The 15591-nt window shown below is 35.0% G+C and overlaps 1 protein-coding gene across 1 annotated transcript in view; it reads right to left on the bottom strand.

Annotated features, from left to right (window-relative positions):
- LOC144439716 (BOS complex subunit NOMO1-like) overlaps window positions 1–15591 on the bottom strand; it is a 90735-nt gene that overhangs the window by 59110 nt on the left and 16034 nt on the right. Inside the window, exons 4-6 of the mRNA XM_078128949.1 lie at window positions 13738–13838; window positions 8928–9034; window positions 6137–6209 (exon numbers count right to left, since the gene is read on the bottom strand). Coding sequence (XP_077985075.1) covers window positions 6137–6209; window positions 8928–9034; window positions 13738–13838 — 281 coding nt within the window. The remainder of the gene's footprint in view (window positions 1–6136; window positions 6210–8927; window positions 9035–13737; window positions 13839–15591) is intronic.

The raw sequence follows: 15591 nt of genomic DNA, 5'->3' as shown, positions 1-15591 counted from the left end.
TTCTGTACCAAGACTATATCATTCTGTACCAAGACTATATCAAGTGTACCAAGACTATATTAAGTGTACCAAGACTATATCAAGTGTACCAAGACTATATCATTCTGTACCAAGACTATATCAAGTGTACCAAGACTATATCAAGTGTACCAAGACGATATCAAACGTACTAAGACTATATCAAGTGTACCAAGACTATATCATTCTGTACCAAAACTATATCATTCTGTACCAAGACTATATCATTCTGTACCAAGACTATATCAAGTGTACCAAGACTATATTAAGTGTACCAAGACTATATCAAGTGTACCAAGACTATATCATTCTGTACCAAGACTATATCAAGTGTACTAAGACGATATCAAATGTACTAATACTATATCAAGTGTACCAAGACTATATCAAGTGTACCAAGACTATATCATTCTGTACCAAGACTATATCATTCTGTACCAAGACTATATCAAGTGTACCAAGACTATATCATTCTGTACCAAGACTGTATCAAGTGTAGCAAGACTATATCAAGTGTACCAAGACTATATCATTCTGTACCAAGACTATATAAAGTGTACCAAGACTATATAAAGTGTACCAAGACTATATCAAGTGTTCCAAAACTATATCAAGTGTACCAAGACAATATCATTCTGTACCAAGACTATATCATTCTGTACTAAGACTATATCAAGTGTACCAAGACTATATCAAGTGTACCAAGACTATATCATTCTGTACCAAGACAATATCAAGTGTACCAAGACTATATCATTCTGTACCAAGACTATATTAAGTGTACCAAGACTATATCATTCTGTACCAAGACTATATTAAGTGTACCAAGACTATATCATTCTGTACCAAGACTATATCATTCTGTACCAAGACTATATCAAGTGTACCAAGACTATATCATTCTGTACCAAGGCTATATCAAGTGTACCAAGACTATATCATCCTGTACCAAGACTATATCATTCTGTACCAAGACTATATCAAGTGTACCAAGACTATATCAAGTGTACCAAGACTATATCATTCTGTACCAAGACTATATTAAGTGTACCAAGACTATATCATTCTGTACCAAGACTATATCATTCTGTACCAAGACTATATCATTCTGTACCAAGACTATATCAAGTGTACCAAGACTATATCATTCTGTACCAAGACTATATCAAGTGTACCAAGACTATATCATTCTGTACCAAGACTTTATCATCCTGTACCAAGACTATATCATTCTGTACCAAGACTATATCATTCTGTACCAAGACTATATCATTCTGTACCAAGACTATATCATTCTGTACCAAGACTATATCATTCTGTACCAAGACTGTATCAAGTGTACCAAGACTATATCATTCTGTACCAAGACTATATCAAGTGTACCAAGACTATATCATTCTGTACCAAGACCATATCATTATGTACCAAGACTATATCAAGTGTACCAAGACTATATCATTCTGTACCAAGACTGTATCAAGTGTACCAAGACTATATCATTCTGTACCAAGACTATATCAAGTGTACCAAGACTATATCATTCTGTACCAAGACTATATCAAGTGTACCAAGACTATATTAAGTGTACCAAGACTATATCAAGTGTACCAAGACTATATCATTCTGTACCAAGACCATATCATTCTGTACCAAGACTATATCAAGTGTACCAAGACTATATTAAGTGTACCAAGACTATATAAAGTGTACCAAGACTATATCATTCTGTACCAAGACTATATCAAGTGTACCAAGACTATATTAAGTGTGCCAAGACTATATCAAGTGTACCAAGACTATATCATTCTGTACCAAGACTATATCAAGTGTACCAAGACTATATCAAGTGTACCAAGACGATATCAAATGTACTAAGACTATATCATTCTGTACCAAAACTATATCATTCTGTACCAAAACTATATCATTCTGTACCAAGACTATATCAAGTGTACCAAGACAATATCAAATGTACTAAGACTATATCAAGTGTACCAAGACTATATCAAGTGTACCAAGACTATATCATTCTGTACCAAGACTATATCATTCTGTACCAAGACTATATCAAGTGTACCAAGACAATATCAAATGTACTAAGACTATATCAAGTGTACCAAGACTATATCAAGTGTACCAAGACTATATCATTCTGTACCAAGACTATATCATTCTGTACCAAGACTATATCAAGTGTACCAAGACGATATCAAACGTACTAAGACTATATCAAGTGTACCAAGACTATATCATTCTGTACCAAAACTATATCATTCTGTACCAAGACTATATCATTCTGTACCAAGACTATATCAAGTGTACCAAGACTATATTAAGTGTACCAAGACTATATCAAGTGTACCAAGACTATATCATTCTGTACCAAGACTATATCAAGTGTACTAAGACGATATCAAATGTACTAAGACTATATCAAGTGTACCAAGACTATATCAAGTGTACCAAGACTATATCATTCTGTACCAAGACTATATCATTCTGTACCAAGACTATATCAAGTGTACCAAGACTATATCATTCTGTACCAAGACTGTATCAAGTGTAGCAAGACTATATCAAGTGTACCAAGACTATATCATTCTGTACCAAGACTATATAAAGTGTACCAAGACTATATAAAGTGTACCAAGACTATATCAAGTATTCCAAAACTATATCAAGTGTACCAAGACAATATCATTCTGTACCAAGACTATATCATTCTGTACTAAGACTATATCAAGTGTACCAAGACTATATCAAGTGTACCAAGACTATATCATTCTGTACCAAGACAATATAAAGTGTACCAAGACTATATCATTCTGTACCAAGACTATATTAAGTGTACCAAGACTATATCATTCTGTACCAAGACTATATTAAGTGTACCAAGACTATATCATTCTGTACCAAGACTATATCATTCTGTACCAAGACTATATCAAGTGTACCAAGACTATATCATTCTGTACCAAGGCTATATCAAGTGTACCAAGACTATATCATCCTGTACCAAGACTATATCATTCTGTACCAAGACTATATCAAGTGTACCAAGACTATATCAAGTGTACCAAGACTATATCATTCTGTACCAAGACTATATTAAGTGTACCAAGACTATATCATTCTGTACCAAGACTATATCATTCTGTACCAAGACTATATCATTCTGTACCAAGACTATATCAAGTGTACCAAGACTATATCATTCTGTACCAAGACTATATCAAGTGTACCAAGACTATATCATTCTGTACCAAGACTTTATCATTCTGTACCAAGACTATATCATTCTGTACCAAGACTATATCATTCTGTACCAAGACTATATCATTCTGTACCAAGACTATATCATTCTGTACCAAGACTATATCATTCTGTACCAAGACTGTATCAAGTGTACCAAGACTATATCATTCTGTACCAAGACTATATCAAGTGTACCAAGACTATATCATTCTGTACCAAGACCATATCATTCTGTACCAAGACTATATCAAGTGTACCAAGACTATATCATTCTGTACCAAGACTGTATCAAGTGTACCAAGACTATATCATTCTGTACCAAGACTATATCAAGTGTACCAAGACTATATCATTCTGTACCAAGACTACATCAAGTGTACCAAGACTATATCATTCTGTACCAAGACCATATCATTCTGTACAAGGCTATATCAAGTGTACCAAGACTATATTAAGTGTACCAAGACTATATCAAGTGTACCAAGACTATATCATTCTGTACCAAGACCATATCATTCTGTACCAAGACTATATCAAGTGTACCAAGACTATATTAAGTGTACCAAGACTATATAAAGTGTACCAAGACTATATCATTCTGTACCAAGACTATATCAAGTGTACCAAGACTATATTAAGTGTGCCAAGACTATATCAAGTGTACCAAGACTATATCATTCTGTACCAAGACTATATCAAGTGTACCAAGACTATATCAAGTGTACCAAGACGATATCAAATGTACTAAGACTATATCAAGTGTACCAAGACTATATCATTCTGTACCAAAACTATATCATTCTGTACCAAGACTATATCAAGTGTACCAAGACAATATCAAATGTACTAAGACTATATCAAGTGTACCAAGACTATATCAAGTGTACCAAGACTATATCATTCTGTACCAAGACTATATCATTCTGTACCAAGACTATATCAAGTGTACCAAGACAATATCAAATGTACTAAGACTATATCAAGTGTACCAAGACTATATCAAGTGTACCAAGACTATATCATTCTGTACCAAGACTATATCATTCTGTACCAAGACTATATCAAGTGTACCAAGACTATATCATTCTGTACCAAGACTATATCAAGTGTACCAAGACTATATCAAGTGTACCAAGACTATATCAAGTGTACCAAGACTATATCAAGTGTACCAAGACTATATCAAGTGTACCAAGACGATATCAAATGTACTACGACTATATCAAGTGTACCAAGACTATATCATTCTGTACCAAGACTATATCAAGTGTACCAAGACTATATCAAGTGTACCAAGACTATATCATTCTGTACCAAGACTATATCATTCTGTACCAAGACTATATCAAGTGTACCAAGACTATATCAAGTGTACCAAGACTATATCAAGCGTACCAAGACTATATCAAGTGTACCAAGACTATATCAAGTGTACCAAGACTATATCAAGTATACCAAGACTATATCAAGTGTACCAAGACTATATCAAGTGTACCAAGACTATATCAAGTATACCAAGACTGTATCAAGTGTACCAAGTCTATATCAAGTGTACCAAGACTATATCAAGTGTACCAAGACTATATCATTCTGTACCAAGACTATATCAAGTGTTCCAAGACTATATCAAGTGTACCAAGACTATATCAAGTGTACCAAGACTATATCAAGTGTTCCAAGACCATATCAAGTGTACCAAGACTATATCAAGTGTACAGTAGAGATATTACAAACACTATAACATATACTATTGTCTAGTTACAATGTACAACACAATAACACATTGAAATGTTTATTTACAGCATGACAGGTATAAGACTGTATTGTTTATTTACAAAACTAGAACATATTGCATTGTTTACTTACAATAACATATTGAATTTTTTACTTACAATAACATATTGAATTTTTTACTTACAATAACATATTACATTCTTTATTTACAATACTATAACATATTGCATTGTTATTTACACGATAACATTCTATTATTTACTTACATTATAACATACTGCATTGTTCTTACATTATAACATACTGCATTGTACTTACAACATTATAACATACTGCATTGTACTTACAACATTATAACACATACTGCATTGTACTTACAACATTATAACACATACTGCATTGTACTTACAACATTATAACATACTGCATTGTACTTACAACATTATAACACATACTGCATTGTACTTACAACATTATAACACATACTGCATTGTACTTACAACATTATAACACATACTGCATTGTACTTACAACATTATAACACATACTGCATTGTACTTACAACATTATAACACATACTGCATTGTACTTACAACATTACAACACATACTGCATTGTACTTACAACATTATAACATACTGCATTGTACTTACAACATTATAACACATACTGCATTGTACTTACAACATTATAACATACTGCATTGTACTTACAACATTACAACACATACTGCATTGTACTTACAACATTATAACATACTGCATTGTACTTACAACATTATAACACATACTGCATTGTACTTACAACATTATAACATACTGCATTGTACTTACATTATAACACATACTGCATTGTACTTACATTATAACACATACTGCATTGTTCTTACAACATTATAACACATACTGCATTGTACTTACAACATTATAACACATACTGCATTGTACTTACATTATAACACATACTGCATTGTACTTATAACATTATAACACATACTGCATTGTACTTACATTATAACACATACTACATTGTACTTACAACATTATAACATACTGCATTGTACTTACAACATTACAACACATACTGCATTGTACTTACAACATTACAACACATACTGCATTGTACTTACTGACTCAAAGGACCATAAAAGATGAGATGCTGTTACAACATAATCTCCTGGCAATACTGGACTAAATGTGTACCTATTGGCAAACACAAGAATAATATTTAGCCAAATACTATCATGTAATGAGACCACTTGTGTTTTGTCCAAGATACATGTACAAGTCTTAATAGACGTAACATAATGATAGGTTGCACACTTTATAACATAAAATAATTTACATGGATTGACATACATGTACAGACAGTGGACTGATATACATTTACTGACAGAGTGGATTGACATACACATACATGTACAGAATGGATTGACATACATGTACAGAGTGGATTGACATACATGTACAGAGTGGATTGACATACATGTACAGAGTGGATTGACATACATATACATGTACATAGTGGATTGACATACATGTACTTAGTGGATTGACATACATGTACAGAGTGGATTGACATACATGTACATGTACAGAGTGGATTGACATGTACATGTACAGAGTGGATTGACATACATGTACATGTACAGAGTGGATTGACATACATGTACAGAGTGGATTGACATACATGTACAGAGTGGATTGACATACATGTACAGAGTGGATTGACATACATGTACATGTACAGAGTGGATTGACATACATGTACAGAGTGGATTGACATACATGTACAGAGTGGATTGACATACATGTACAGAGTGGATTGACATACATGTACAGAGTGGATTGACATGTACATGTACAGAGTGGATTGCCATACATGTACAGAGTGGATTGACATACATGTACATGTACAGAGTGGATTGACATACATGTACATGTACAGAGTGGATTGACATACATATACATGTACAGAGTGGATTGACATACATATACATGTACAGAGTGGATTGACATACATATACATGTACAGAGTGGATTGACATACATATACATGTACAGAGTGGATTGACATACATATACATGTACAGAGTGGATTGACATACATATACATGTAGAGTGGATTGACATACATATACATGTACAGAGTGGATTGACATACATGTACATGTACAGAGTGGATTGACATGTACATGTACAGAGTGGATTGACATACATATACATGTACAGAGTGGATTGACATACATGCACATGTACAGAGTGGATTGACATACATGTACATGTACAGAGTGGATTGACATACATGTACATGTACAGAGTGGATTGACATACATATACATGTACAGAGTGGATTGACATACATGTACATGTACAGAGTGGATTGGCATACATGTACATGTACAGAGTGGATTGACATACATGTACATGTACAGAGTGGATTGACATACATATACATGTACATGTACAGAGTGGATTGACATGTACATGTACAGAGTGGATTGCCATACATGTACAGAGTGGATTGACATACATGTACATGTACAGAGTGGATTGACATACATATACATGTACAGAGTGGATTAATATACATGTACATGTACAGAGTGGATTGACATACATGTACAGAGTGGATTGACATACATGTACAGAGTGGATTGACATACATGTACAGAGTGGATTGACATACATGTACAGAGTGGATTGACATACATGTACAGAGTGGATTGACATACATGTACAGAGTGGATTGACATACATGTACATGTACAGAGAGGATTGACATACATGTACAGAGTGGATTGACATACATGTACAGAGTGGATTGACATACATGTACAGAGTGGATTGACATACATGTACATGTACAGAATGGATTGACATACATGTACATGTACATAGTGGATTGACATACATGTACATGTACATAGTGGATTGACATACATGTACAGAGTGGATTGACATACATGTACATGTACATAGTGGATTGACATACATGTACAGAATGGATTGACATACATGTACATGTACATAGTGGATTGACATACATGTACATGTACAGAGTGGATTGAATTACGTACATGTACAGAGTGGATTGAATTACATTTACAGAGTGGATTGACATACATGTACATGTGTAGAGTGGATTGATATACATATAATAACAGACATGTATTTTTGGTATATTTTTCAATGAAAACAGCATGGAATAATTCATGCAGTCAATTGAACAACTTTTGAAAATTGCTGGAATGGTGTAGGTGGCCAATCACCTGGCCCAGTACAATGGGATAGCATTAATTTGACACACTGATTGGATTAAAACTCCTACTAACCTTCCACCAATAGCATAAATTTAACACCCTGGTTGGACTAAAATTCCTACTAACCTTCCACCAATAGCATTAATTTGACAAGCTGGTTGGACTATTTCCTACTTACCTACCAGCTGCCTGTGGCGTAGTGGTTAGCGCACAGGATTAGCAGTCGGGAGGTCAAGGGTTCGAATCCCACTGGAAACAGGGGATTTTTCTGTGACCGACCCAAACCCAGGATGGGTGTTCTACAGACTCGATGGGTAGACTGTATCACTCAGCCATGTCTCACTCACAAGACGAGTGCAAATTGGGGGGGGGGGGGGGGGGGGGGGGGGGAGACCTCCTGGAGTAATGACTCCTCCTGGAGTAATGACTCAAGAAGTCTGGGACGATTACTCACAAAGAGTCCGCAGGTGCTATGTTTGCCGGGCCTGGATGACTCTGGGATAGCCTGTGGACTGACTGGGAAGGCCTTCACAGTTCCACAGCAACGTGATATAGAGCATGCAACATAGCCCTGTCACGTAGTCCCAAACTCGAATGGATTTCTGTAGCATCTGTGTGTGTGTGTTTGTGTGTATATAAAAAAACAAAACCTACTTACCTTCCACCAATGTCAGTTTTCACTTGTTGAACAGTACTCTCAATACCTTTATTCTGTAAAGTAACTGTCACACCACCTGGGCCTTCACTTTCACCTTTGCTAATGACCTTTAAATAACCAAAAAAATAAGACCTGAACTCATGCGGTACTTCCATGTATAGTGGAAAGTTATCATATGCGTACTATATAACACTATACCACTTACACTTCCAACAAATACAAAACCCATGTTAACTATACACTACATGTATATCACATGTGTACTAACTACTATACACTACACGTACATGTATATCACATGTGTACTAAACACTACATGTATATCGCATGTGTACTATACACTACATGTATATCACATGTGTACTAACTACTATACACTACATGTATATCACATGTGTACTAAACACTATATCACATGTGTACTATACACTACATGTATATCACATGTGTACAAGACACTACATGTACATCACATGTGTACTAAACACTACATGTATATCACATGTGTACTAAACACTACATGTATATCACATGTGTACTATACACTATACATTATATGTATATCACATGTGTACTATACACTATACATTATATGTATATCACATGTGTACTATACACTATACATTATATGTATATCACATGTGTACTAACTACTATACACTACATGTACATTGTATATCACGTGTACTATACATTACATGTATATGTATATCATATGCATACTATACACTATATGTATATCACGTGTACATTACTTAACCTTCCAATAAGATCCTCAAGTGAGGTATGTAACTTCCACTCAATGTTGCCCGGCAACCATGTGTAATGTACAGGTACATAGAGGTGATAGAAAACCATGTGTAATGTACAGGTACATAGAGGTGATAGAAAACTATGTGTAATGTACAGGTACATAGAGGTGATAGAAAACCATGTGTAATGTACAGGTACATAGAGGTGATAGAAAACTATGTGTAATGTACAGGTACATAGAGGTGATAGAAAACCATGTGTAATGTACAGGTACATAGAGGTGATAGAAAACCATGTGTAATGTACAGGTACATAGAGGTGATAGAAAACCATGTGTAATGTACAGGTACATAGAGGTGATAGAAAACCATGTGTAATGTACAGGTACACTGAGGTGATAGAAAACCATGTGTAATGTACAGGTACATAGAGGTGATAGAAAACCATGTGTAATGTACAGGTACATAGAGGTGATAGAAAACCATGTGTAATGTACAGGTACATTGAGGTGATAGAAAACCATGTGTAATGTACAGGTACATAGAGGTGATAGAAAACCATGTGTAATGTACAGGTACATTGAGGTGATAGAAAACCATGTGTAATGTACAGGTACATTGAGGTGATAGAAAACCATGTGTAATGTACAGGTACATTGAGGTGATAGAAAACCATGTGTAATGTACAGGTACATAGAGGTGATAGAAAACCATGTGTAATGTACAGGTACATAGAGGTGATAGAAAACCATGTGTAATGTACAGGTACATAGAGGTGATAGAAAACCATGTGTAATGTACAGGTACATAGAGGTGATAGAAAACCATGTGTAATGTACAGGTACATAGAGGTGATAGAAAACCATGTGTAATGTACAGGTACATAGAGGTGATAGAAAACCATGTGTAATGTACAGGTACATAGAGGTGATAGAAAACCATGTGTAATGTACAGGTACATTGAGGTGATAGAAAACCATGTGTAATGTACAGGTACATAGAGGTGATAGAAAACCATGTGTAATGTACAGGTACATTGAGGTGATAGAAAACCATGTGTAATGTACAGGTACATAGAGGTGATAGAAAACCATGTGTAATGTACAGGTACATAGAGGTGATAGAAAACCATGTGTAATGTACAGGTACATTGAGGTGATAGAAAACCATGTGTAATGTACAGGTACATAGAGGTGATAGAAAACCATGTGTAATGTACAGGTACATAGAGGTGAAAACCATGTGTAATGTACAGGTACATTGAGGTGATAGAAAACCATGTGTAATGTACAGGTACATTGAGGTGATAGAAAACCATGTGTAATGTACAGGTACATAGAGGTGATAGAAAACTATGTGTAATGTACAGGTACATAGAGGTGATAGAAAACTATGTGTAATGTACAGGTACATTGAGGTGATAGAAAACCATGTGTAATGTACAGGTACATAGAGGTGATAGAAAACTATGTGTAATGTACAGGTACATTGAGGTGATAGAAAACCATGTGTAATGTACAGGTACATAGAGGTGATAGAAAACCGTGTGTAATGTACAGGTACATTGAGGTGATAAAAAACCATGTGTAATGTACAGGTACATAGAGGTGATAGAAAACTATGTGTAATGTACAGGTACATAGAGGTGATAGAAAACCAAGTGTAATGTACAGGTACATTGAGGTGATAGAAAACCATGTGTAATGTACAGGTACATAGAGGTGATAGAAAACCATGTGTAATGTACAGGTACATAGAGGTGATAGAAAACCATGTGTAATGTACAGGTACATAGAGGTGATAGAAAACCATGTGTAATGTACAGGTACATAGAGGTGATAGAAAACCATGTGTAATGTACAGGTACATAGAGGTGATAGAAAACCATGTGTAATGTACAGGTACATAGAGGTGATAGAAAACCATGTGTAATGTACAGGTACATAGAGGTGATAGAAAACCATGTGTAATGTACAGGTACATTGAGGTGATAGAAAACCATGTGTAATGTACAGGTACATTGAGGTGATAGAAAACCATGTGTAATGTACAGGTACATTGAGGTGATAAAAAACCATGTGTAATGTACAGGTACATAGAGGTGATAGAAAACCATGTGTAATGTACAGGTACATAGAGGTGATAGAAAACCATGTGTAATGTACAGGTACATAGAGGTGATAGAAAACCATGTGTAATGTACAGGTACATTGAGGTGATAGAAAACCATGTGTAATGTACAGGTACATAGAGGTGATAGAAAACCATGTGTAATGTACAGGTACATAGAGGCGATAGAAAACCATGTGTAATGTACAGGTACATTGAGGTGATAGAAAACCATGTGTAATGTACAGGTACATAGAGGTGATAGAAAACCATGTGTAATGTACAGGTACATTGAGGTGATAGAAAACCATGTGTAATGTACAGGTACATAGAGGTGATAGAAAACCATGTGTAATGTACAGGTACACTGAGGTGATAGAAAACCATGTGTAATGTACAGGTACATAGAGGTGATAGAAAACCATGTGTAATGTACAGGTACATAGAGGTGATAGAAAACCATGTGTAATGTACAGGTACATAGAGGTGATAGAAAACCATGTGTAATGTACAGGTACATTGAGGTGATAGAAAACCATGTGTAATGTACAGGTACATAGAGGTGATAGAAAACTATGTGTAATGTACAGGTACATAGAGGTGATAGAAAACTATGTGTAATGTACAGGTACATAGAGGTGATAGAAAACGATGTGTAATGTACAGGTACATAGAGGTGATAGAAAACCATGTGTAATGTACAGGTACATAGAGGTGATAGAAAACCATGTGTAATGTACAGGTACATAGAGGTGAAAACCATGTGTAATGTACAGGTACACTGAGGTGATAGAAAACTATGTGTAATGTACAGGTACACTGAGGTGATAGAAAACTATGTGTAATGTACAGGTACATAGAGGTGATAGAAAACTATGTGTAATGTACAGGTACATAGAGGTGATAGAAAACCATGTGTAATGTACAGGTACATAGAGGTGATAGAAAACCATGTGTAATGTACAGGTACATAGAGGTGATAGAAAACTATGTGTAATGTACAGGTACATAGAGGTGATAGAAAACCATGTGTAATGTACAGGTACATAGAGGTGATAGAAAACCACGACCTGACACTCTATTACTAAAAGTTTATCAAAATGCCTTAATTTAATTCCTGGACATGGGTAGTGGTGTTTTCCCTTTCAGAATGTCTATAATTGTCTATAACGCTAACTTTCAGAATAGGTGAGGTAGGTAGATTTTTTTATCTTATTCATTAGATTTTTTCTTAGATGTGAGTGTCTAGATCAGGTAGTTCTATTTCTGGCGACTTCACAATTTTTAAGACTTTATTTTCTTGAAAAAAGTTTAGGGTCGGCAGGGAAATGCTAGGTGGGGTCGGGTACCCAGAACAATTTTTTTTCTTGGCCTTACTCTTCCTCTTTTAAGACAAAGTCTATAATTCTAATGTCACTTACCCTTCCTCTTTTAAGACAAAGTCTATAATTCTAATGTCACTTACCCTTCCTCTTTTAAGACAAAGTCTATAATTCTAATGTCACTTACCCTTCCTCTTTTAAGACAAAGTCTATAATTCTAATGTCACTTACCCTTCCTCTTTTAAGACAAAGTCTATAATTCTAATGTCACTTACCCTTCCTCTTTTAAGACAAAGTCTATAATTCTAATGTCACTTACCCTTCCTCTTTTAAGACAAAGTCTATAATTCTAATGTCACTTACCCTTCCTCTTTTAAGACAAAGTCTATAATTCTAATGTCACTTACCCTTCCTCTTTTAAGACAAAGTCTATAATTCTAATGTCACTTACCCTTCCTCTTTTAAGACAAAGTCTATAATTCTAATGTCACTTACCCTTCCTCTTTTAAGACAAAGTCTATAATTCTAATGTCACTTACCCTTCCTCTTTTAAGACAAAGTCTATAATTCTAATGTCACTTACCCTTCCAACAATAAGACAAAGTCTATAATTCTAATGTCACTTACCCTTCCAACAATTGAAAAGCCAGTAAACTGGAAATTGATATCAACTCCTTGACTACATTTGTCTGTTTTACCATCAATGGAGAGTTCCACGTTACTTGGGTCTAAAAATAAAATTAGTCCAAATGAGAATTTCATTATTTTCGTCATACAGGTGAAGATTTGCATACATGATAATGAACACAGTGTACTCTTTATTTAAATCTGTAACCATGGAAATGAACACAGTCTACTCTTTACTTAAATCTGTAACCATGGAAATGAAAACTATCTACTCTTTATTTAAATCTGTAACCATGGAAATGAAAACTGTCTACTCTTTATTTAAATCTGTAACCATGGAAATGAACACAGTCTACTCTTTACTTAAATCTGTAACCATGGAAATGAAAACTATCTACTCTTTATTTAAATCTGTAACCATGGAAATGAGAACTGTCTATCCTTTATTTAAATCTGTTTAGAGATCACTGCACTATCATATTATACACAAAGTACTAACAATACACTGCACTACACTCATAACAGTACAGCCACAGAGATATTGATCTACACTCATAAAAGTACAGCCACAGAGATACTGTACTACACTCATAAAAGTACAGCTAGCTACAGAGATACTGTACTACACTCATAAAAGTACAGCCACAGAGATACTGTACTACACTCATAAAAGTACAGCCACAGAGATACTGCACTACACTCATAAAAGTACAGCCATAGAGATACTGTACTACACTCATAAAAGTACAGCCATAGAGATACTGTACTATACTCATAAAAGTACAGCCACATAGATACTGTACTACACTCATAAAAGTACAGCCATAGAGATACTGTACTACACTCATAAAAGTACAGCCATAGAGATACTGTACTACACTCATAAAAGTACAGCCATAGAGATACTGTACTAAACTCATAAAAGTACAGCCATAGAGATACTGTACTACACTCATAAAAGTACAGCCACAGAGATACTGTACTATACTCATAAAAGTACAGCCACAGAGATATACTGTACTACAAATGTACACTCATAACTACATTGTACCACAGAGATACTGTACTAAAAATGTACACTCATAACTACATTGTACCACAGAGATACTGTACTACAAATGTACACTCATAACTACATTGTACCACAGAGATACTGTACTACACTCATAAAAGTACAGCCACAGAGATACTGTACTACACTCATAAAAGTACAGCCACAGAGATACTGTACTACACTCATAAAAGTACAGCCACAGAGATACTGTACTACACTCATAAAAGTACAGCCACAGAGATACTGTACTACACTCATAAAAGTACAGCCACAGAGATACTGTACTACACTCATAAAAGTACAGCCAAACAGATACTGTACTACACTCATAAAAGTACAGCTAGCCAGAGATACTGTACTACACTCATAAAAGTACAGCCACAGAGATACTGTACTACACTCATAAAAGTACAGCCACAGAGATACTGTACTACACTCATAAAAGTACAGCCACAGAGATACTGTACTACACTCATAAAAGTACAGCCATAGAGATACTGTACTACACTCATAAAAGTACAGCTAGCTACAGAGATACTGTACTACACTCATAAAAGTACAGCCACAGAGATACTGTACTACACTCATAAAAGTACAGCTAGCTACAGAGATACTGTACTACACTCATAAAAGTACAGCTAGCCACAGAGATACTGTACTACACTCATAAAAGTACAGCTAGCTAGAGATACTGTACTACACTCATAAAAGTACAGCCATAGAGATACTGTACTACACTCATAAAAGTACAGCCACAGAGATACTGTACTACACTCATAAAAGTACAGCCACAGAGATAC

The sequence above is a fragment of the Glandiceps talaboti genome, chromosome 9, assembly GCF_964340395.1.
Source record: "Glandiceps talaboti chromosome 9, keGlaTala1.1, whole genome shotgun sequence".
NCBI lineage: Eukaryota > Metazoa > Hemichordata > Enteropneusta > Spengelidae > Glandiceps > Glandiceps talaboti.
The sequence above is the reverse complement of the archived record's forward strand: the minus strand, read 5'-3'. Positions and strand labels throughout refer to the sequence as shown.